This window comes from Bos taurus, chromosome 4 (assembly GCF_002263795.3).
Source record: "Bos taurus isolate L1 Dominette 01449 registration number 42190680 breed Hereford chromosome 4, ARS-UCD2.0, whole genome shotgun sequence".
Lineage (NCBI taxonomy): Eukaryota > Metazoa > Chordata > Mammalia > Artiodactyla > Bovidae > Bos > Bos taurus.
In genome coordinates, this window is record NC_037331.1 from 55,849,064 (window position 1) to 55,870,023 (window position 20,960).

The 20,960-nt window shown below is 40.5% G+C and overlaps 2 protein-coding genes and 1 long non-coding RNA gene across 4 annotated transcripts in view; 1 reads left to right on the forward strand and 2 right to left on the reverse strand.

Annotated features, from left to right (window-relative positions):
- LSMEM1 (leucine rich single-pass membrane protein 1) lies at nucleotides 1-10,487 on the reverse strand. Of its 2 annotated transcripts, none has more exons than XM_005205442.5 (4): nucleotides 10,389-10,487; nucleotides 6,632-6,763; nucleotides 4,709-4,837; nucleotides 1-588 (listed from the first exon to the last, which is right to left on the reverse strand). In XM_005205442.5, the coding sequence occupies exons 2-4, from the start codon at nucleotides 6,756-6,758 to the stop codon at nucleotides 458-460; spliced, it is 387 nt and encodes a 128-aa protein (XP_005205499.1). In that variant the 5' UTR covers nucleotides 6,759-6,763; nucleotides 10,389-10,487; the 3' UTR covers nucleotides 1-457.
- LOC101908154 (uncharacterized) overlaps nucleotides 9,566-20,960 on the forward strand; it is a 19,876-nt gene continuing 8,481 nt past the window's right edge. The window contains exon 1 of the long non-coding RNA XR_234299.5: nucleotides 9,566-9,664. This is a non-coding gene — a long non-coding RNA (uncharacterized lncRNA). The remainder of the gene's footprint in view (nucleotides 9,665-20,960) is intronic.
- The window catches only part of IFRD1 (interferon related developmental regulator 1), a 23,690-nt gene continuing 17,623 nt past the window's right edge, over nucleotides 14,894-20,960 (reverse strand). Inside the window, 3 exon segments of the mRNA NM_001034729.1 lie at nucleotides 14,894-15,650; nucleotides 17,890-17,985; nucleotides 18,436-18,564. Of these exon segments, the coding sequence (NP_001029901.1) occupies nucleotides 15,561-15,650; nucleotides 17,890-17,985; nucleotides 18,436-18,564 (315 nt within the window). The 3' untranslated portion in view covers nucleotides 14,894-15,560.

The window sequence follows — 20,960 nt, forward strand, 5'->3', positions numbered from 1 at the left end:
TAATCACCTGAGCAGAATCTCTTTTATTGAAAAGAATCATCACCTGATCCCCTTGAATACAAACAATTCAATGAATCCCTTAGGCTTTCCCCGGAGTTCATAAAGATACACGAGGGGCCATGAACTTTACTGGCCACTGTGACCTTATTTTGGTGACAAATCTCCTTCGGTAAAAGAAGCTGCACATGCAGAGCCAAATGCCCTTTCTCGCTTACTGTTGTTTCTGCCCCATGCCTGCCACCCTTGAGCCCATGAAAGCTGAAGGGCACTCCCACAAAACGAGCCCCTTTCTGGCAGCTGCCCCTAGCCCCCCTTGCCTTGGGGTTGCTCCCATCCCTGTAATTGAAACTCAGCCTTTCAAGACCCACAAATACCCTTGGTGGTTCTTAATCCCTACACCCTCCCTGGACCGTGAGAAGCTCAGGTGTTAGCAGTTGCTCTTGGACGATTCATTTCTTTAGCTCTGTTCTGAGTCCAGCTGGTTGAGTCGCTTTACGATGATGCTGTTGATTTTCTTAAGATCATCGATGTCCTTTCCTTCAGCTGCTAGTCGTCTTGACACATCTTCCATCTTGTTTTCGGTTTGAACTTAAAAGTGAAAAATAGACAGTGTTATGCTGGTTTCCAGTGTGTTCCATCGTGACTCATCAGAGCCCATGGGGGTGTTCAGCTGGGAGCTGAGATGCCGTCTTGGCAAATCCTCTGCTCCAATAGCCCATGCAGCCCAGAGGCCTGGGAGAGAAACTGCTGAAGTCTTCTATGAAGTGAATTATTTTTATAACCCTTTTGTGCCAGACTCGACTACCTTTGGCAGCTCTGCTCAGATTTTGGCTGAGAAAGACATTGCATGAACAACCACAGGAAAACTGCCAGTGTCTGATTATCCCCGGAGAAGAGATTGTTATGTTGTCTCATTCTGAGACCCGTTCTCAGCAAAGGTTTTTCCCTCATCATTTGGGAGGTGAGATATTTTGGGTTCCAACCCATAGGTCTCCTGGTTCTAAATTACCAGTCCATAATGAATTATAATAATAATTCTCCCCAGCTACTCTGAGAGCAGAGAGACCATATTTCCAAAATAGATAGAACCCCTGGGTATTGAGTAAGCCGGGGAGTGGAGCACTCTGAGGCCTACCTGGCAGTTAAAATTTCCAAGAAAGGCAGCACAAAATCAGTATTTAATACGTGGACTCCGTATCATTTCCATTTCAGGCAAGTGTTTTCCAGGAGAGCTTTCAGGAACTAACGCAGGTGGTGACACAGCACCGAGTTTACCCAGCAACTACTGCGGGGAGGCATCTGAGCTTCAGCCTCCAGCCTTGGGACAAGCTGCTGCCCAGAAGCTGCCTCCCCTTTGTGTCTGAAAATTACGTTTGGATGAACTGTGCTCTAGAACATGGATGTGTTGGTGCAGAGCCAGACAGAAGCAATACCACTCGCTCCTGGACAAAAGTGTGAAACAACTAAATCCACAGCATGTGACATCCTTTCCCCTCTCTGGAACCTTCTACATGAGTCAAACGCAAAAGGGAGTAGCAGGCATGTTGGATTAAGTCTGTTCCACAATATATTAGCTCCAAATTAAATTCCAAAAGAGAAAAAGGATTCTATATGCAAAAATATTAGAGAAAAATCATATACTGACTTGCATTTTGGAAATTAACAAAAAGTAAAATAAAATACCTTGAGTATTACTAACCTAGCAATTCTCAAACTTACTAGACCATAGAACCCTTTTTTAAATGAAGGCAATACTTAATCACATCCCACAGACCTAGTATCTAACATTGCTTGGCCCCTGTAAACCTACAGAGGCAGGTAGGCATCCTGGGTAATCTACCCTTGCTGTCCAGTATTCCTCTTTAGAACAGAGATTGTGACAAAAACACAAGGTCCAATAGTTTAATCAATGTAATCAGTGTAAAATAGCCTATTTCTCTTGCATAAAAATGCCAGATATAAGTTCTCACACTTCAGTTAAAATGATACAAATCTGTACCAAATCCCAGTGAGAGCAGAAAGGTTTCCTCTTCAAAGATGACCACAGGCCAAGTTCATTTACAGGGGCCTGTGCCAACAGGATTGGAGAAGGAAATGGCAACCCACTCCAGTGTTCTTGCCTGGAGAATCCCAGGGACGGGCGAGCCTGGTGGGCTGCCGTCTATGGGGTCGCACAGAGTTGGACACGACTGAAGCGACTTAGCAGCAGCAGCAGTGCCAACAGGACTTCCCTGTTGCTTCAGATGGTAAAGAATCCACCTGCAATGCGGGAGACCTGGGTTTGATCTCTGGGTTGGGAAGATCCCCTGGAGGAGGGCATGGCAACCCACTCCAATGTTCTTGCCTAGAGAATCCCCATGGACAGAGGAGCCTGGCAGGCTATAGTTCATGGGGTCGCAAAGAATCAGACACAACTGAGTAACTAAGCATGCAAGCACGTGCCAACTCTGGTCTTAGGTTGGGCTAAAGTTTATCTGCAAACCACCAGAAGCCTCTTATTATTACTACAAAAGGCAGTGGAGCGCCAGGAGTTCTGGAGGCAGATGGGCCAGAGTATGAATCCCAGTCCTGCCTCGGATTAGCTGAATAAACAGGGAGGGTTAAACTCTGGGCTTTCACCTTTCACCAGCAAAATAGAAATATTAGACACTACCTTGAAGGGTAAAGATTTAAGATAATGAATTTAATGCATCTGGCACAGAGTAATTGTCCAATAAAAAGGCATTCTTTATTCACATCTTCTTTCTGTTTCTTGATATGACTTTGCCCTCAATATAAAACCCTAGAAGCAAACATAAAATAAATCCTATTCATAGAAGAGGGTATAAGATGGTAATAAAGAACATGGTAGTTGATGTCAGGCAGGGGTGTCTCTGAGCCCTGATTAGGCACCCTTGTCTGTGGACCTTCAGCACAGTAATTAATCTCTCTAAGCTTTAGTTTCAGCATTGATAAAACCAGAAAAACAACAGGTCCCACACAATAGAATTGTTATGAGGTAGTGAGCAGACATGAATGTTTACCACCGTGCCTGGGAGACAGTGAGAACCCAATACATCACATTTTAAATTATTATTACCCTTAGTCTTTTCCCACAAAAGAGAGCAGTCCCTCTGGGCTGCTTCCCTGTATAGCTGCTGCTGCTAAGTCACTTCAGTCGTGTCCGACTCTGTGTGACCCCATAGACGGCAGCCCACCAGGCTCCCCCGTCCCTGGGATTCTCCAGGCAAGAACACTGGAGTGGGTTGCCATTTCCTTCTCCAACGCATGAAAGTAGAAAGTGAAAGTTAAGTCGCTCAGTCGTGTCCAACCCTCAGTGACCCCATGGACTGCAGCCTTCCAGGCTCCTCCATCCACGGGATTTTCCAGGCAAGAGTACTGGAGCCCTGTATAGCAGACATACCTAAAATTTCCCACTAGTTTAACTCAAGTCATTTCCCCAGACAGTGAGGCGGGATGATATTTGCAGCATCCATTTTTGAGGTATAACATTTCTGAAGAGTAATCCACACCCTCTTTCCAGCCCAGCAGGTTCAGGGCCAACCCTCCTCCATAGAATAATCAGATCCAAGGGCAGAATTATTGTCAGGATAGTTCACACTGTAGCTTCTAAGTGCAAAAGGGCATTAGCAAGGTGACAGAGAAGCAATTAAATTACATCACCACTTCATGCCAGCTCTGAAACCTAGAACAGAGATAGAGCTTTAAGCTGGATGGGAGATGAAGTTTTGGGGAGGAAAAGGGGTTAGAAGCTGTGAGAGTCATGCCCTCTGCCCACCTCCCATCACCACCACTGCTACCTCCACTAATCCTGAGTGAACTTGAATTAGAGGCACTTCAAACACATGGAATCCACTTCTCATTTAGGCTTTGTGAAGGCTACAAGGCCTGCAGGGCAGAAGAAACGAGTGTGGTGGATGCAGGCAAAAGGGTATCAAGGATGACTCCCTCCTCTCAGGCTCTTCCACTCTTAGTGGGTGTGGGAGAGAACTGAAGTAACTCCAGATGGTGGTCTACAGGGGACTGCTCAGAGAGAACACTGGGGGCTCCCCTGACGGGGCAACACGCATAAGGAGAGGGCAGCACTGAGTGGACAGCACCCCTCCCCAACCCGAGGCAGAGAAGAGAGTGGCACTGAGACTTCGGGGGATCTCTTGGCTGAGGAGCCGTGTGGGGAAGCGTGTGCCACCACTCGAAGGTGGATGTGCAGGGCCCAGGACAAGGGCAGGCGAGACACCAGCCCAGACAGTGTCATGCAGTAGACAAGCGATCACCTCACAGCCCAGCCCTGCCTCTGGGCCCTTGCACAAGCCCAGCTGATGCTTCTCACCGATTTCAGAGAAGTGAGGAAAACTGGGAGGGTGACTCAAAGTTACAGGCCAAATTCATGCAGAAACTGTGTCTTGGAATAAGAAAACCCAGAATTAACTAGGATAAGCTGCCTACCATTAGCAGCTAGGGACTCTGTGTGAGAAATTAAAGTGGTACAGAAACAATATCCAAGTCTGTGAACTTCTGCCATGGAGGGTTTCTGTGTGCCCCAGTGACCCACTCAGAGCAGCAGGGTGCCCTGGGCATCCATGCCCTCTCATCCTCCAGCAGCAGTACTGGGTGCCAGGAAGCACTGCCTGCTTATGGAGGCAAAGCTAAACAACCAGCTGTCAAGTAAGGGCAAAGCAGTGGTGAAAAGAGTGTCAATGGTACCTACCTATCAGAAATATCACAAAGGAAACCAGTGCCAGGCTGATAATCAGCACGATGATCAGCCCCACCAAAAACAGACTGTGGCTTCCATTTCCTGAATCAGTGCTGATGTCCTGGAGTTTCTCCTCTAGAGCTGATGTGAAACAAATAACAACAACAACAAAAACAGGACTCCTCAGCATACAGGCTATCAGTGAACTTCACAGTCCCCCAGTGTTAGAGATGTAAGATGATACAACATTGTAAATCAACTATATTCCAATAAAATTAAAGAGAAAAAAAAAAAGGTGTGAGTAAGGGATACACCCATTTTCACTCTGATCACTCTGAAAAGAGACTTATGCTTTAGAAATGTCTTTGAACGAGTGTTCTTTGAGAATTTTTCACCTTCTTTTATATTAGTATATTCAAAGAACAAGCCTGGTCAAGCTGTCTCTATAACCCTGGTTTGGAAAATTCTTTGACGATCATGTTAACACTGATGTAGCCGGACATGGATTTTCCTTTTGCATGGGGTGGGGGCGGGGTGGTGTAAAGAAGGATTCGGAGTGACAGAGGCTCTATTGCCCTTTTCCCTAAAGCGACCCAAGAATACAACACAGCTGGCAGCGGGTCACTAACTCTGAGTGAGTCTAAGCATTCTGAGGTATCTCCCAGAAAACTTTATTTCCTATAAAAATAACCAGCTATTCCTACATCTATTACACAACAACATCAAAATGAGCCTGATGTACTTGGTTTCTTAAAGTTGTTTTCAGGATGGACATGCTCTGAAAGCAAGATTCTCTTCAATGCTTTGCGGTTGAACTGAGAATGCAACTAAGCTTGGCTCACCCAAACCATGAACTGCCTGCATTTGGTCGCTGCTTTGTAAGGCCTATTTGCTTAATAACACCCAAATTAAATTGAAAAATAAATATAGAAACTCGGGATCTTGAAGACCCTTGAACTACCTTCTGTATTTTCTCCTACTATGTATCAGCCCCACACCCTCTGCTACTTGATTACGGAGGAGATGGGGGCAGAGGTCCCATACTTTTTTATAAAGACATCCTGCCTCACACCCTCCACAGCTTTTCCTTCCTAATCACAGCCAAGGCATAAGCTGGCGCTCAAACACCAACCTTTATTAAGACCAACTGTAGTAAAAAATCGGTGAAATTCTGAATGAATGAGAGAAACAAGCATTCAAAAAGGATACAGAAGAGAAATAATAGACATAAAATTGGGACAGTACGAGTTTCGAGTACATGTGAAACATCAACAAGTAGATGTTTATCCCCTGAGTTGGAAGGTCAGCATTTAAACTAGAAAAGATGGGGCTCAAATAACTTGATAGAACTCATTTATAATATTTAGGGGACAAGATACACATGCAGCATTTAGTATTTAGCATATTTTTATTTCATTTTCCCCCTCTTCTTTCTAATGTGTTCATTGAGGAGATCTGTAAATTTAAAAAGATGAAGATGACTTTTCTGCCCAACAGAACATGAATGATCTTTGTTATACTAGATAAAAGTGTGGAACATTTTCTCAGCAATCTGCTATGAAGTCAGACCTGTCCGGAGAGTGGGCACACTCAGTGACCTGGCTGTGGTCACCAGAGGGCACAGAAGCAGCCAAGTGGCATGAATTAGCCTCTGGGAGGCCATCTCACAGCCTCCACTCCTTCCCAGGGAGAGAAACTCCAGAGGAAACTTCTCAGAACTTTTGAAGATTGGAGTTCGAATCCTGCTTAAGAGCCAGGAAAGCCCATAAGCCTGGCCAAGTATTCAGACAGCAAAAGCAAACATTGCCTAATACTAAATAGCAAGTCTAATGCCCACCCCACCCCCACCACACCCACAGGCCCAGCTCAGCGCTGGCTATTTTTAGGTGACCTAGAAGCCAGGACTGGCCGCCAAGCCTGGGAGGGCACACATACGGAATAGCTGCTGTGATCCGGCAGGACAGAGGTTTAGTTTGTTCAGATCATTTATGGAATCCACAACATAAAGCTTTCTATCTTCAGGAATGCTGCGAGAGCCACTGTCCTGGGAAGAACGTTTCATTGTCCCTGGAAGAAAACACTGCCGTTAAACCAGAGAGGCTGGGCGGGGAGCTGGCCTTCATATCACAGCTCACAGGAAGCTGGGTCAGCACATGAAGACCCACCCATACATATGACTGCCAGATGAAGAAGGGCTAGAAAAGTTAGCTTTTCCTTTGGGGGATGACACTGTAACTCTTCTTTTTGCTTTGCTTACCAGGGAGCTCAGAGTCAAGTGTGTGCCACAATTTTAACGCTATAATACCCTGCTTATCAGAACATGCTCCTTCCTCCTGCTCAGATTTCTCAATTTTGTCTATATTTTACCTGGGTTTTTTTTTTTTTATTTTGTAATTTATTTTTAAATATTTCATATTCTGGTGAGACTTCTCAAATCCTTTGTGCAAGAAGACTATGTTTAAACACATAAAAAGACAAAATTATGCCAAGCAAGCCTGTGGCCATAAAGATTCTAAAAGAAGAAAATATTGTGAGCTATTCTAATAGAATAGGCTTTTAATACAAAACTATACTTTTTATATTCTCCCTCAATATGCTAGAAGTTCATATCTTAAATGTATTCTTTAGTCATTATACACTGGCTCTGAGACCTCAAGACAAAATCTTAGCAAACTGAGATGATACAGAGAGAAATCCTGAAGCTGTTGGAGGCTAAACTTCAGGACCTCTGAGGTCTCCTCCCCCGAGCTCTCTTAGATTTTGGCCACTTACATAGTAATTCTGAAATTGTGGTTTACATTTAAGGTAATATTCTCTAATGACAGCATAAGTTAGAGCTACACTGAAAAAATCAGAACAGATCGAAAAGTTCTCATTTTAAGTTGTCTCTCTAGCACAACACAGAACTTGTGGCATTTTAATTACATGAAAAGAAGGTTTTAGGAAGACAAATTCCAATTGCTATCAAAGCTTTCTCTTTCACAGTTATCTCTTTTCATAAAATGAGTCTAATAATGATGTGTGATTTTTTGATTGAGAGAGGATTTTAGACATGCTCTCATTTAGCTCCCTGTCTTTCCACAAATGAGGAAACTGAAGTTCAGAAGGTAAATGCCCAAGATCACACGTTAGCTAGGTGCCGAGCTGGAAGCAGGCCTCTGGCTTCTGAGATCACTGCCCCTTCCCTGTGTGACCTTTCTTCTCCACCACCTTCCCTAATCCTTTGCGAAGACTCAGCTCAAACATCACCTCCAACCTGTCTTTCCTTTGTCCCCTTGCTAGATGCTGTACATTCTTCCATCATAACATCTGTACTACTTCATCACATTTATTTGCTTACTTCTTTGATTTCCTCAACTGAGCACTCTGTAGGCTAAGTACCCATTCTATTCTTCAAATGTCCAGTGCCAAGTTTAGAAGCCAATACCTAAAATATTTTATCTAGGATTTAAATCTCACTATTTCCAAAAGAATTTGAAGCTGTTAATAATAAGAACACTAACATAAAACTGAGGTTAAAATCCTCATATCCATCCGAACTTTAGTAAAAGCAATGCAATAAGCTTCATGTCTGCCTATATATGGCAACACACTATTGACTTCCTCTTAACATTTTAAAAATTTCGTTTAATACCCAGCTACCGAATAAAGAGAAATATGATTAGAGTTAGGAGAAACAAAACTCAGAAATGGTAAATGGTAATCAGTCATTTAATAAACAGATTCTAAAAACATTAAAACTCATCAATTTCCTAGCAATACCTAAAAACCTATTAGTACTTGTAAAAAAACATGCCACCAGAACCCTACCTAAGAAAAGCAGTGAGCTTGTAAAGTTATGGACTAGTTAATTTTTACAGTCTAAAACTAAAAGGGCATTTCAGTTACTCTGAAATTTTAATTAACAAGAACAACTAACTCCCTGAATATTTTAGATAAGATACTACTGAAGCACTTTAGATATACTGAATTCCAAATATACTTTATGGAGCATTCTGAAGGGAATGACTCTGAGTGACCAGAAATTTTAAAAAAGACAGCAAGACAGCATATAGAGCAGAAGGGCCTAAGAGATCAATCAAATCTTATTCTTTCATAGATAAAACCAAAAGTGTTGACTGATGCATGGTTACAAATTTCTAAACTACTCTTTTAAAAAGGTTTTATATTTTATCATCACTTTACACTTTGCTATCCCAAACACTAATATTGAATGAAGCATAAAGGTTGTGTCACATCACAGGATCATCATTTAAACACGGCTTCTATTTTAGGCTTGGTAGCTGACACGTGCTTCATTTTTGGATCTGACTTGCCATCCTTGAGCCTTAGCTTCCCCTTTAGGAATGTAACTGCCATGCTTAAATCTCATACTGAGGCTTAATCAGCATTTACAAAGTAGAAGACTAGCTAGAAAATCATAGCCACAAAAACTGACTTAAGAGCCATGCAGCTAATAAAATCTTCAAATTACTAGCCTTGCTGTCAACTTAAGTAATTCAATGCAACATCAAATCCAAAATCACTAAGATAACAAACAACTTAGAATGAAAAGTGCTCTGAAAGGAATAATCATTTGGGTCAAGTCACAATGTAAATACTATAGATGCTATTTCAGTGCATTTTTAAATTAAGTGCAACATTCAAATGGCAAATAAAGAGCCAGTGAGAAAACCAAGTTGGGGGGTGGTTCGTGGCCGGTAAGAGTCAGCAAATGACCCTATGAGTAAATGGATACAAGATCACATGGCCCTCAGACCAGGACCCACAGCTGTTTGACACCCAGTTGTTGCTATCTTTGGCATTCCCGATGAGGGTCATCTGAGAACAACCAGCAGGGCTGGAAAAGCCAGAGTGTTACTAAATTCTGCCCTTCTCTAACTTAACCCTCCTTCTTGACTGTGCTGTGCAAATCTGCAAAGCTGTACCCGTTTCCCAGAACCTTATTAATACCTTGAGCACAAACATGTAAGTAATTTCATTTTTCTCCAATTTAGATCAATGCTAACAGCTGGTTCTTTTTGTCTTTTAAGAATTCTTTAACTGCCTACTAATAAACATTCTGACCAATGTAATTGTTTATGAAAGTCTGCTTTGCTCTTTACTTTTTTCCAAAGGTGCTTGGTATCATACCACAGAAATAATTCACATGGGTATTGCTTGCTACAAAATCAGAATTGTTAGAATAGAGCTTAATTCAAAGCTAATAGAAGCTTTATTGAGTGAGTCATGGTAATTTGTTCTTTAATTCCATTTCAGAGTCAGTGCCTCTTCACATTCAGCAAGTAATTTTTAAAATCAAGTCTAACTCATTTCTATCACAAGTTAGAAAAGCACACAGCACATGCAACAAAAGACATCTCAACCTCAAGAATTAGAATTCAGTCTCTTGAGAGTAACAGCATGCAAATTACTTACAAAAACCTTGAGCTTTGACTGCTGGGTTGCCAGGGGGGAAAAATATTCAGAAGCAACTATACGACTTTCTAGAAATTCTGTAGTTCTTTGCCTTCTTCAGCACAGGGGTGCTTCTAGAAGGCCCATAAACCCCAGCGTGAAACTGTTGGTCTATATCCAGTGTTAATTTAGCCAAGCAGTTAAGATTCCAAACATTGATTTTTTCCGATAATGTCTAAGGTTTAAATAAATATATTACTGAAACTATCCTTTAAAAAGAAAAAAAAAACCCTACCATGCCTTGATTTAATTGGTAACTGATGAGGTTCTTACTGGACCGAGATTTATGTCCTTATTTGGCTGATATGGAACCTGACACAGCTCCTGCATTCTGTCATGGGGAGTTCCGATGTATAAATATGGGGAAGCAGGCTGGAGCTGCCACTGACAGCTAACCACACAAGACTCCAGACCAATCAGAGGACGACAGTCAACAGGAAGAGAATAAGGTTGTGACAAGTCTAACCAGGATGAGAGCAGGTCAGAGGATTCCAGGGCTTCCAGCAGCTACAAAAGGGGATGGTGCATGGGAGATTACATGGCTACTGACCCACTGTCCCCACTGCCGGTGGTAGAAGCACTTCATCTCATCAACTTTTCTGTTTTCAAAGGCTTTATTCTGTGAGTTTTTAACACATCCTCCTTTCTCAGGAATGTCAGCCTCTGATGTGGTTCCCTCTCACATGTCAAGAAGCATGTGCCCTCTGGTACAGAAAAGCAGCTGTGGTGAGACAATCCCACAGGCCCACCACCCCAGACTGACTAGCCTGGCAGGATATTAATGATTAAGTGGTAAACAGATATGTAACCCTTTATAATCCTACTCTCTATTGCCATGACTAGGCAGACATTACTTTGCCAACAAAGGTCTGTCTAATCAAAGCTATGGTTTTTCCGGCAGTCCTGTATGGATGCAAGAGATGAACCATAAAGAACGCTGAGCACCAAGGAATTGATGCTTTTGAACTGTGGTGTTGGAGGAGACTCTTGAGAGTCCCTTGGACTGCAAGATCAAGCCACTCAATCCTAAAGGAAATCAGTCCTGAATATTCATTGGAAGGACTGATGCTGAAGCCGAAGCTCCAATACTTTGGCCACTTGATGTGAAGAACTGACTCACTGGAAAAGACCATGATGCTGGGAAAGTTTGAAGGCAGGAGGAGAAGGGGACAACAGAGGATGAGATGGTTGAATGGCATCACTGACTCAATGTACATTAGTTTGAGCAAGCTCCAGGAGTTGGCGATGGACAGGGAAGCCTCCCGTGCTGCAGTTCACGGGGTCACAAAGAGCTGGACACAACTGAGCAACTGAACTAACTGAACTGAGACAGACATTAATTCAGCCTTGAGCACATCAATTAGAAAATGTTTGCTCTACAAAATTATAGACCTCACTCTCCTTTTAAAAGGAATGTCACCTTTTAAAGTTTCGTCTATAACTGAGGACCAATTCATAAAGAAAGACTATAACTAGTAACTTTTTTCTCCAAAGCACATAATGCATTAAAACTTATGCAAAATTTCTTCAAAAAATAAGAATGTTTGCTATTTTAATCATCATGTTCAGCTTTAATCTCCCAACTACGCGATCTGTTTTAAACTATCTATTCTTTAAAGAAAAAAAAAAAAGCCTCATTTTGAACACTGCTGCTGCTGCTAAGTCACTTCAGTTGTGTCTGACTCTGTGCGAGCCATAGACGGCAGCCCACTAGGCTCCTCTGTCCCTGGGATTCTCCAGGCAAGCACACTGGAGTGGGTTGTCATTTCCTTCTCCAATGCACGAAAGTGAAAAGTGAAGGGGAAGTTGCTCAGTCGTGCCGGACTCTTAGTGACCCCATGGACTGCAGCCTACCAGGCTCCTCTGTCCATGGCATTTTCCAGGCAAGAGTACTGGAGTGGGGTGCCATTGCCTTCTCCGTATGAACACTGACTATGTGTTTTTCTCTCTCCTGTAAACCTAACCCTTGAAGTATGAGCCACCCCCTTTTGCCCTCAAGGATGAGGAAAATGGAAATTAATAGTTCCTCACACCAAAGTCTGGATTCAACCATATTTTACACCAGAGAGGGGGATGAGGTTTTTTTATGCTGTGTGACCAGGTAGACTTCTGGAGAACCACTTAAGAGCAAAGCAAGACAATCTACTTCATTTTATCGGCTACGTATCTAAAAGGTCACATCCTGAAGAGTTTTGAGTCACAAGAAGAAAACAGGTATTTTCACAAGAACTGATCAATTGGGGGGTATTTTCAACTATTTCTGGGTTTTTCTTTCAAATATTATATCTCATTCCCAGGAAATTAAAGCATATGCTATCAAAGACTTGTCAAAGATGCCAACTAATTCAAAATGAATGACTAAACCTCAAAGAACTTACTAGGCAGGGACCATTTTAAATTCCTGAAAGCCAGCAAGGTTAACCAGTATCAAGGAATAAATTGGTCTATCATACACCATTCTTACTGCTCTGAAGAAAACTCAAGCACTTTCACATTGAATCCCCTGTTATCCTGCCTAGCAACTACCCATCAATTTCATGAAAAGGCACCCATCTATAAATTTAATACCTGCTTACCTCTTCTTCCTCCCAAAACTCCAGTAAAAAAGGCAGAATAAAAGTTATAGAGCCATAATAATAAACATAGGAGGTAACAATACTGAGCAAGATTTCAGCAAATGTATTGAATATAGGAAGGAGAGAGTAATTGGTACGTACCTTAGCAGACAGTCACAGGACCATCACTGATGAGTAAGTGATGGATCCTACAGAATTCAAGCAGGCTCAGGAACTGAAGGCAACAGTGAAGCACACAGCTAAATACAGGCAGGTAGTTTCATGTTAGCTAAAAATATAATGCAACAGCAAGATTTGAAAACTGTTACAATCTCTCCCAGAAAGAAAAGGAAGTAAGGCCAGAGGCTCCATCCAGCAACTCTAACATTTCATGGGAGTTCCAGATCATGGACAATGTACATGCGTCTATGTGGAGGATGGGAGGGTAGTGTCAAAACTTAGTATTTCCCAGATCGCCAGTCTACCAAAACACAGTACCAAACATTTTTACAGCAGAGACAGAGATTCAAAGAACAAAACAAAACAAAATAAATCAGAAAGTGAAACTGCATCAGACATTGTGGCAACACTTTTAATTAGAGTAGAGCAATGCCTTCAAAATCCCAAGTTTGGTTTTCTACCTAGAATTTTATATACCAAGCCAAAGTACCTGTTAGACACACAAAGTTTCAACATAATCAACTTCCCATATACTCATTCCCAGAAGTTTCACTCATTCCACTTTAACAGGGAAGTAATCTAATAGCGAAGACATGGGGTCCAGGAGATGTGGAATCCAACTTGAGTGGAAAACAGATCCCAGGATGGAGTCTCAAGCAACAGCTGTACACTCAGATGAGAGAAAGTAGTCTAGACTGAAACAACAAAGAATTCAATATCCTTTTGGGCTTTGACCATGTGACAAAGCGATTAAAGAGTTTTACAAACTTATTGGAACTGTTTTGGAAGAGTTAAATGATGTGTGTATAAAACCAAGACAAGATGTCCTATGAGAACGGTAACGTAAGCATAGGAAACCATCCAGTTCAGAAATGAATAGAAAATAAGGTGACTATAATGTAAACAATGATGATGATTTAGCAAAAAAGAAAAAAGGGGTTGGGGGGGAGAAGTAAAAAGGCAGAAATCCTTACCTATCAAATAAAGAAATAGCTGTATAAGCATTTTACTTAGAAATTTGAAACCAAAGTGCTAGGAAAAAACTAAAGGCTGAAATGAAATCCTGAGAAATGAGAAAGGAAGGAGCAGGGAACTAACTTGCTTATAAGCACTGAAGTACTACTAAAACTATATATATACACCCCTGGTGCCTCAGTGCTATCAAGAATCTGCCTGCAATGCAGGAGACCAGGGTTCATTTCCTGGGTTGGGATGATCTCCTGAGAAGGAAATGAATGGCATCTCACTCCAGTATTCTTGCCCGGGAAATCCCATGGACAGAGGAGCCTGGCAGGCTACAGTCCACTGGGTCGCCAAGAGTCAGACACAACTAGTGACTACACCACCCCCATACATTGCTTTAATAAAAATTCATTAATATTCTAAAATATGTATATAGTAAATTGAAAATTTAGAAAAAATACTACTTACAATCTCTTCTCTATGGTCCTAAACTACTTGGAATATAAAGAGGAGACAACATGCAACCCCAGGTTTGAGATTTCAAGTTTGTTTTCCATTGCATTATATCTGAGGGCTGGAACTCACCCTCCCAGCAGCAGTAACAGCTCCATGAGGCAGCGAATAGGGGACGTATCAGACCTTCCAAGAGGGGTTGAAGATGTGGCAGAGGAAGACTAGTTTAGAAAAAATACCTGTGGATTTTGATCCTTATTTTCATGCTTCTTCCACCCCTCTTATTACTGTGTACCCCATGTGCAATGTCATTTTAACATAAAGTTTCATAATAAAAAATCCTAGTGCATTGTCAAAATGCCTACCACTTTCCCATAAAGTCAAAAAAAAAGCACCTCATGGGGCAACCAAGAAACAATGGTCTTAAAAGTAGCTGGAATGTCAACGATATACGGCTACATTTTTTTCATTTACTTTCATGTTTCCAAATATACAAGAGGAAGTTCTGTTTTACTCTCCCTACCCCACTTTATCATTTTGAACTCTATACATTAACTCATAAATGTTTCTTCTATTAGAAAAGAAGCACTTTTAGTGTGAAAAGATCTTTATTTCAAAATAAAGAGCACAAGGTCTTACACAGCAGATAAAATTAGTGTTACTGCCCTCAGTGGTCAAGGTTAGCAACTTTTCTGGCTTATATTAATTCATCATAAACAACGGATGGACTGACTGGCCTGTAAGTGCAGCTGTATGGTCGCATGGTATAATTCCTTTTGTTGATCCTAGTGACAAAATTATTAGGTTCCACTTAAAATTGAAAATAACAGCAGCTTTTCCAGATCTAGCTCCCAAAATTGTATCCTGAACTCATCTGTGTAAGATCTTAAGTTAAAAACTTTGTGTATCTATATCATTATAATCAGTATTTCTGACAATCACAGCCTAAGAAATTTAACTTTGGCTAACAGTTTTTCTCATCATGAAATCAAGTGAAATACCTTATGTTTGCTTTTTTCATAAATAGAAAATGACCAAACATTACAAACACTTTATGTTTAGTGATTATATATACAAAGAATATTTAATAAACAGGACTTACCATCTGCAACACTATATACATTAAATTATAATATAACCCCTACTACAAAAGCTATCTGTTGACCAAGATAAAAACTGTCTCTAGAGATTAAATACATTAGAAATTACAAAAAAAAAAAAGGGAAATTAGAAAGTGGTCTTCAAATGCTAAAAATCTAGAAGAATTCTCCAACATCTGCTCTCTTATCACGACATTTGCTTCGAGCTTTTGTTCGAGCTTTGAAGGCTGCAGAATTATATAAATGCTGAAATGGAAAAGAGGAAAATATGTGTGAGCCAATAAAGTTTTAGATATTCTTATAAAGTAAGAAAAAAGATTATAATGTGACTCTAATGTAAACAATGATGCTGATTTAGCAAAAAAAAAAAAAAAGGTGGGGGGAGAAGTAAAAAGGCAGAAATCCTTACCTATCAAATAAAGAAATAGCTGTATAAGCATTTTACTTAGAAATTTGAAACCAAAGTGCTAGGAAAAAACTAAAGGCTGAAATGAAATCCTGAGAAATGAGAAAGGAAGGAGCAGGGAACTAACTTGCTTATAAGCACTGAAGTACTACTAAAACTATATATATACACCCCTGGTGCCTCAGTGCTATCAAGAATCTGCCCGCAATGCAGGAGACCAGGGTTCATTTCCTGGGTTGGGATGATCTCCTGAGAAGGAAATGAATGGCATCTCACTCCAGTATTCTTGCCCGGGAAATCCCATGGACAGAGGAGCCTGGCAGGCTACAGTCCGTGGGGTTGCCACGGACTGAAAGGAAAGAAATGAACTAATTTGACTTTAGATATACTTTATATGTTTAAAAGACACAAAGAATGAGGGAGACGATTAACACATGACGGTTCTATATGAAAAAAATAACCAAACGTAAAATGTCAAGAAAATTTTTTAGATAATAAAACCAATGTTGTCAAATATGTGTTTAATAGCTACAGGCATTCATTCAACACTGAAAATAATTAAAAATAATAGAATAATTTTGGAAGGTAATTTGGCAATACATCTCAAAAATCATAATCAAGCTCTATCGTTCCATGCAAGGACTTTATCCAAGAAATAATCCAAAAGAGAAATAAATGTAAAAATATTAGTATTTATTAGAAAGTTTTAAAATGCCCAACAATCAATTATATGTCCATCAAAGTGATTAAATATAAAGATTTTATAAACATACAATAAAACAATTCATATCCACTAGGATGGCTATAACTTAAAAGGAAAATTAAAAACAAAAAAAGGTAACAGTAAGGATGTCAAAATTTGAACTCTCATATTGCTAGTGGGAAGGTAAAATGCACTGCAGTCATTGTAGAAAACAGTTTGGTGGTTCCTTAAAAAGTTAACAGAATTACACATGACTGAGCAACTCTGCTCCTAGAAGAACTGAAAACAGGTGCACTAATAAAAACTTCTAAGTTTATGTTCAAAAAAAGCACGATTTAAAAGGATCAAAAGTGGAAACAAGCCAAATGTCCACAAACTAACAAAGAGATAAACATGTGGGGTATCCATACAATGGAGGATTATTCGGCCACAAAAAGGACTGAAGTACTGACCACCCTACAACATGGATGAACCTTGGCAACAACATGCTAAGTGGAAAAAAAAGTCACAAAAGGTCACGTTATATGGCTCTCTGTCTGTGAAATACCCACAACAGGTAAATCCATAGAGAAAGAATGCACATTAGTGATTGCTTATCAGCAGCTGAGGGGAAAGAAGAGGTGAACAGACAGTGAATATTTAATAAACCTCAGTTTCCTTTTTGAGGTGACGAAAATGTTTGGAACCTAGATAGTGGTGATGGTTGTGCAACACTGTAAGTGTATTCAATACCACTGAACTGTACACTATATTTTATGTTATGTGAATTTTACCTTAGTAAAAATAATAATAAGGATTTTTGAAATGTTATGAAATTCTCCAGGCAAGAATACTGGAGTGGGTAGCCATTCCCTTCTCCAAGGGATCTTCCCCTCCCAAGGACTGAATGCAAGTCTCCTGCATTGCAGAGAGATTCTTTATTGCTGAGCCATTGGGGAAGCCAAATAATATTAATCACTATTTAATGTTATAAACTCTCTAAGCACATTTGTTCTCCTCATCTGTAAAATGAATCTGGTACTAAGTTTAGGCTCAGTCATCAGATATGAAAGAAGTGAAAGACATCAGATATGAAAGACAAAAATACTTTTGTCAATATTTATCCTTAAATATATAAACTTCACAGAACAAAGGGAAATAAAAAATGAAAATAGTTTCTATGTTAACAGGATTATGGATAAAAATTTCTCTTCTTAACCCTCCATACTCTAAATGGACTAAAGTTTCTTCTATACTTACTAGTCCAGCTTTGTCTGAAACACCATGGAGAACTAAATAGTTTACAAACATAGCTAAATGCCTATCACCGGGCAGAATCAAAGCTTTGTCTCCACTTCTGTGCATTCAGTTCTCTTGAAAACAAAAACCAAACCTACCCTTTCAAATCGAGAAATCTTCATTGTCTTCAATGCAGCAGCATCAAGCATCACTGGGGGTCCAAGTTCAAATACATTGCGAAGGAATTCATTTGACTGAAATAAAAGAGGCAATAAGGCTCAGTATTAAACATCAGTTTTCTTTTTTTTACTACATAAACTGAATTCTGGTTAACAGAAGTTATGTGGAGTTTATAAATATGAATGTACATCACTTATTTTCTTTCTGTTTCTCATAAGACCAAACTGTTTTCCAATGCCCTGAATTCAAGAAAGCTATGTCAAACTAGTTGCTTTCCTACAAAGATGTCAATAGTGCTCCAACAGTCAAGGAGATGCCCCACCAAGCTTACACTATACAAAAACAAAAAGGACAGTTTCATATGTATTCACCTCAACTTTCAAAAATAAATTTGCTATTGTGCATAACATATACTGAAAACAGTCTGTATATTCAAACTAATTTCAAAAGCAGTGAAGTGAGGTAGATTCAAAACTACTCTCTAATTTAAAAGCAAACACACAGAAAGGATGTCACCCACTCACCTGTAAGTGGTACTGCATTCCTGATCCAAGAATCTCCTTAAAGGTGTCATATGTATGTTTTTTGACCCAGCAATCAATATACATCCTTTCAGGACCAAATTTAACAGTTTCTGTTGGAAAATCCCGTTCCTGGTCAATAGAAGAATAAAAATTTTAAGAGGAACCAAAATGATCTAAAGAGATCCTACATAAACACAATTTCTAAATACACATATACATGTTGGAATGAATAGTATGGTTTAAACCAATACCTCCATCCTTGAAATATGAATAGACTAGAAAGTGGAAGTACTATCCTACATAAAGAGTGCAGAACTTGTCTAGCTGCCGTAGACATGGCAAAACTACCTTGTTGTGAATGTTTTTTCATTTCAAAAGCACTCAACAAACTTGCTGGAAAAGTCAGATGCGTGTACTGGTTTAGGATTGGGGTAGGGAGGGTTATAGGACAAGTCAGAAAGACAAGATGCCCCCATAAGACAGTGCTGAAATTAGGGAAGCAGAAATCTAGGAAAGGAAGTAAAGACAAATGGTGTTAACTAACAGACCAACCAAAAAGGAGGAGAAGCAACTAGAGGGTTCAGAGGGCCTTTGAAGATTCTTATTTAGAAAATGAGATAACATTTATGATTTCAGAAATGGAAGAAATGGAATAATTTTGCCAGAAGACAATTTCTAAAGTATAACCATGGGGCAAGAAGAGGTAGTGGTGGAAGTGAAATGGAAACAGGAACAAATACAGAATAGGGTTTTCCAAATGAGCAGAGAAGAAATCCAGAATACTGACAGAACTTGAGACAAAAACAAACTAGCTGCTCTATATTTTAATAAATCATGAGTAAGGAAGAGTAACCCACGTGGTGCAGTGGTAGAGAACCCACCTGCCAATGCAGGAGACTCAAGAGACATGGTTTCCACCCCTGCTGCGAAGAGCCCCTGGAAGAAATGGCAACCCACTCCAGTATCCTTGCCTGGGAAATTCTACGGACAGAATCTAGAGGGCTACAGTCCATGGGTCAGACATGACTGAGTGACTTGAGTACACAACACACCCAGGAAGGGAGGAAGTGATTTCCACAGAGACAGGAGAAACAAAGCGATGGGATCTGACTGGGCAGGACCTATCCAATTGCCTTCCCCACGTCTATTTAGTCCCCACCTCTCTCAGCAGACACAGGATCTTATGTAATAAAAAAAAATGTGAATGCTAGATTCACATGGATATGCCACTCCCTGGCTTGTGACTTTGGCAAGTAATTTAACCTGTTTGGGTCTGTTCCCTTGCCTGTAAAAGCTATCTATACGTCTACCACATAGAATTATTAGAGGTATAAGCATGTTTTGTGAAGCATATACAGTGCTTGGGCTGTTACAACAGCTCAAAACAACAACAACAAAACAGTATGATTCTATTATTTCAGCATTTCTTATTTCAGAAAACAGAGACACCAGGAAAGAACTCCCTATAAACTCATGTGTATCCTTACCTATTCGTCTCTCTTAAATCAGACAGGCCCTCCTCCCCAGTTCAAGACTAATCATTATTCTTTCAACGCCTCATACCACAAATCTTTCATTTTATTTTCAAAGGCTCCTTTCTCCATTGATTCCTTTTCCCATAAACTGTCTCTAGCATTTAAAACAGCAAACCCTCCTACAATCCAGTAATCAGCTCTCTTCTTCCCATCACAGCCATGTTTTTTAAGTCAAGACACACTATCTCCACTTTTTCACCTCCCATTCACTTTTCAATCCACTTCAGTCTGGTTTTTCTCCCATCATTCTACTGAAGCTGGTCTTATAAAGGTCACTGTGGTGTTGGGAGAAGACTCTTGAGAGTCCCTTGGACTGCAAGGAGATCCAACCAGTCCATCCTAAAGGAGATCAGTCCTGGGTGTTCATTGGAAGGACTGATGCTGAAGCTGAGACTCCAATACTTTGGCCATCTGATGCAAAGAGCTGACTCATTGGAAAAGACCCTGATGCTGGGAAATATTGAGGACAGAAGAAGGGGACAACAGAGGATGAGATGGTTGGATGGCATCACCGACTCAATGGACATGAGTTTGAGTGAACTTCAGGAGATGGTGATGGACAGGGAGGCCTTGTGTGCTGCGGTTCATGGGGTCGCAAAGAGTCAGACACGACTGAGTGACTGAACTGAACTGAATGACCTCCTAAGTGATAAATCTCATTGACACTTTCCATTCCCTCTCTGGACCTACCCGCAGTGTTTGGCCCTCAAAGACAGCACAGTGCAGTGCGTCCAGACTCCAGCTTTGCTACTTCCTGTTTTTTAACTATTCCTCTGGTCCCCATTTTTCCTTAAAAAGATAATTGTACTGTTTAAGACCTATACTGGGACCAAAACAACAAAACTGTATGTCAAAGTACCAACATATCAAATGTTTACCAATTTAATACACGAACTTCAAAATGGGTTTTGGATGAAAAGAAATGGCGTGGCAAAACAACCACACCCCAAATGGACCATTCTCTATAGCAACTGAACAAGATCCAACAAG

Excerpts from the sequence above, each read along its gene's own strand:
- LSMEM1 (XM_005205442.5), bottom strand. The coding sequence starts at position 6,758 with ATGAAACGTTCTTCCCAGGACAGTGGCTCTCGCAGCATTCCTGAAGAT. Across the intron at positions 4,838-6,631 it reads CGGATCACAGCAGCTATTCC|CTCTAGAGGAGAAACTCCAG; the intron begins GTATGTGTGCCC and ends GTTTCACATCAG. Across the intron at positions 589-4,708 it reads CTTTGTGATATTTCTGATAG|TTCAAACCGAAAACAAGATG; the intron begins GTAGGTACCATT and ends TTCACTTTTAAG.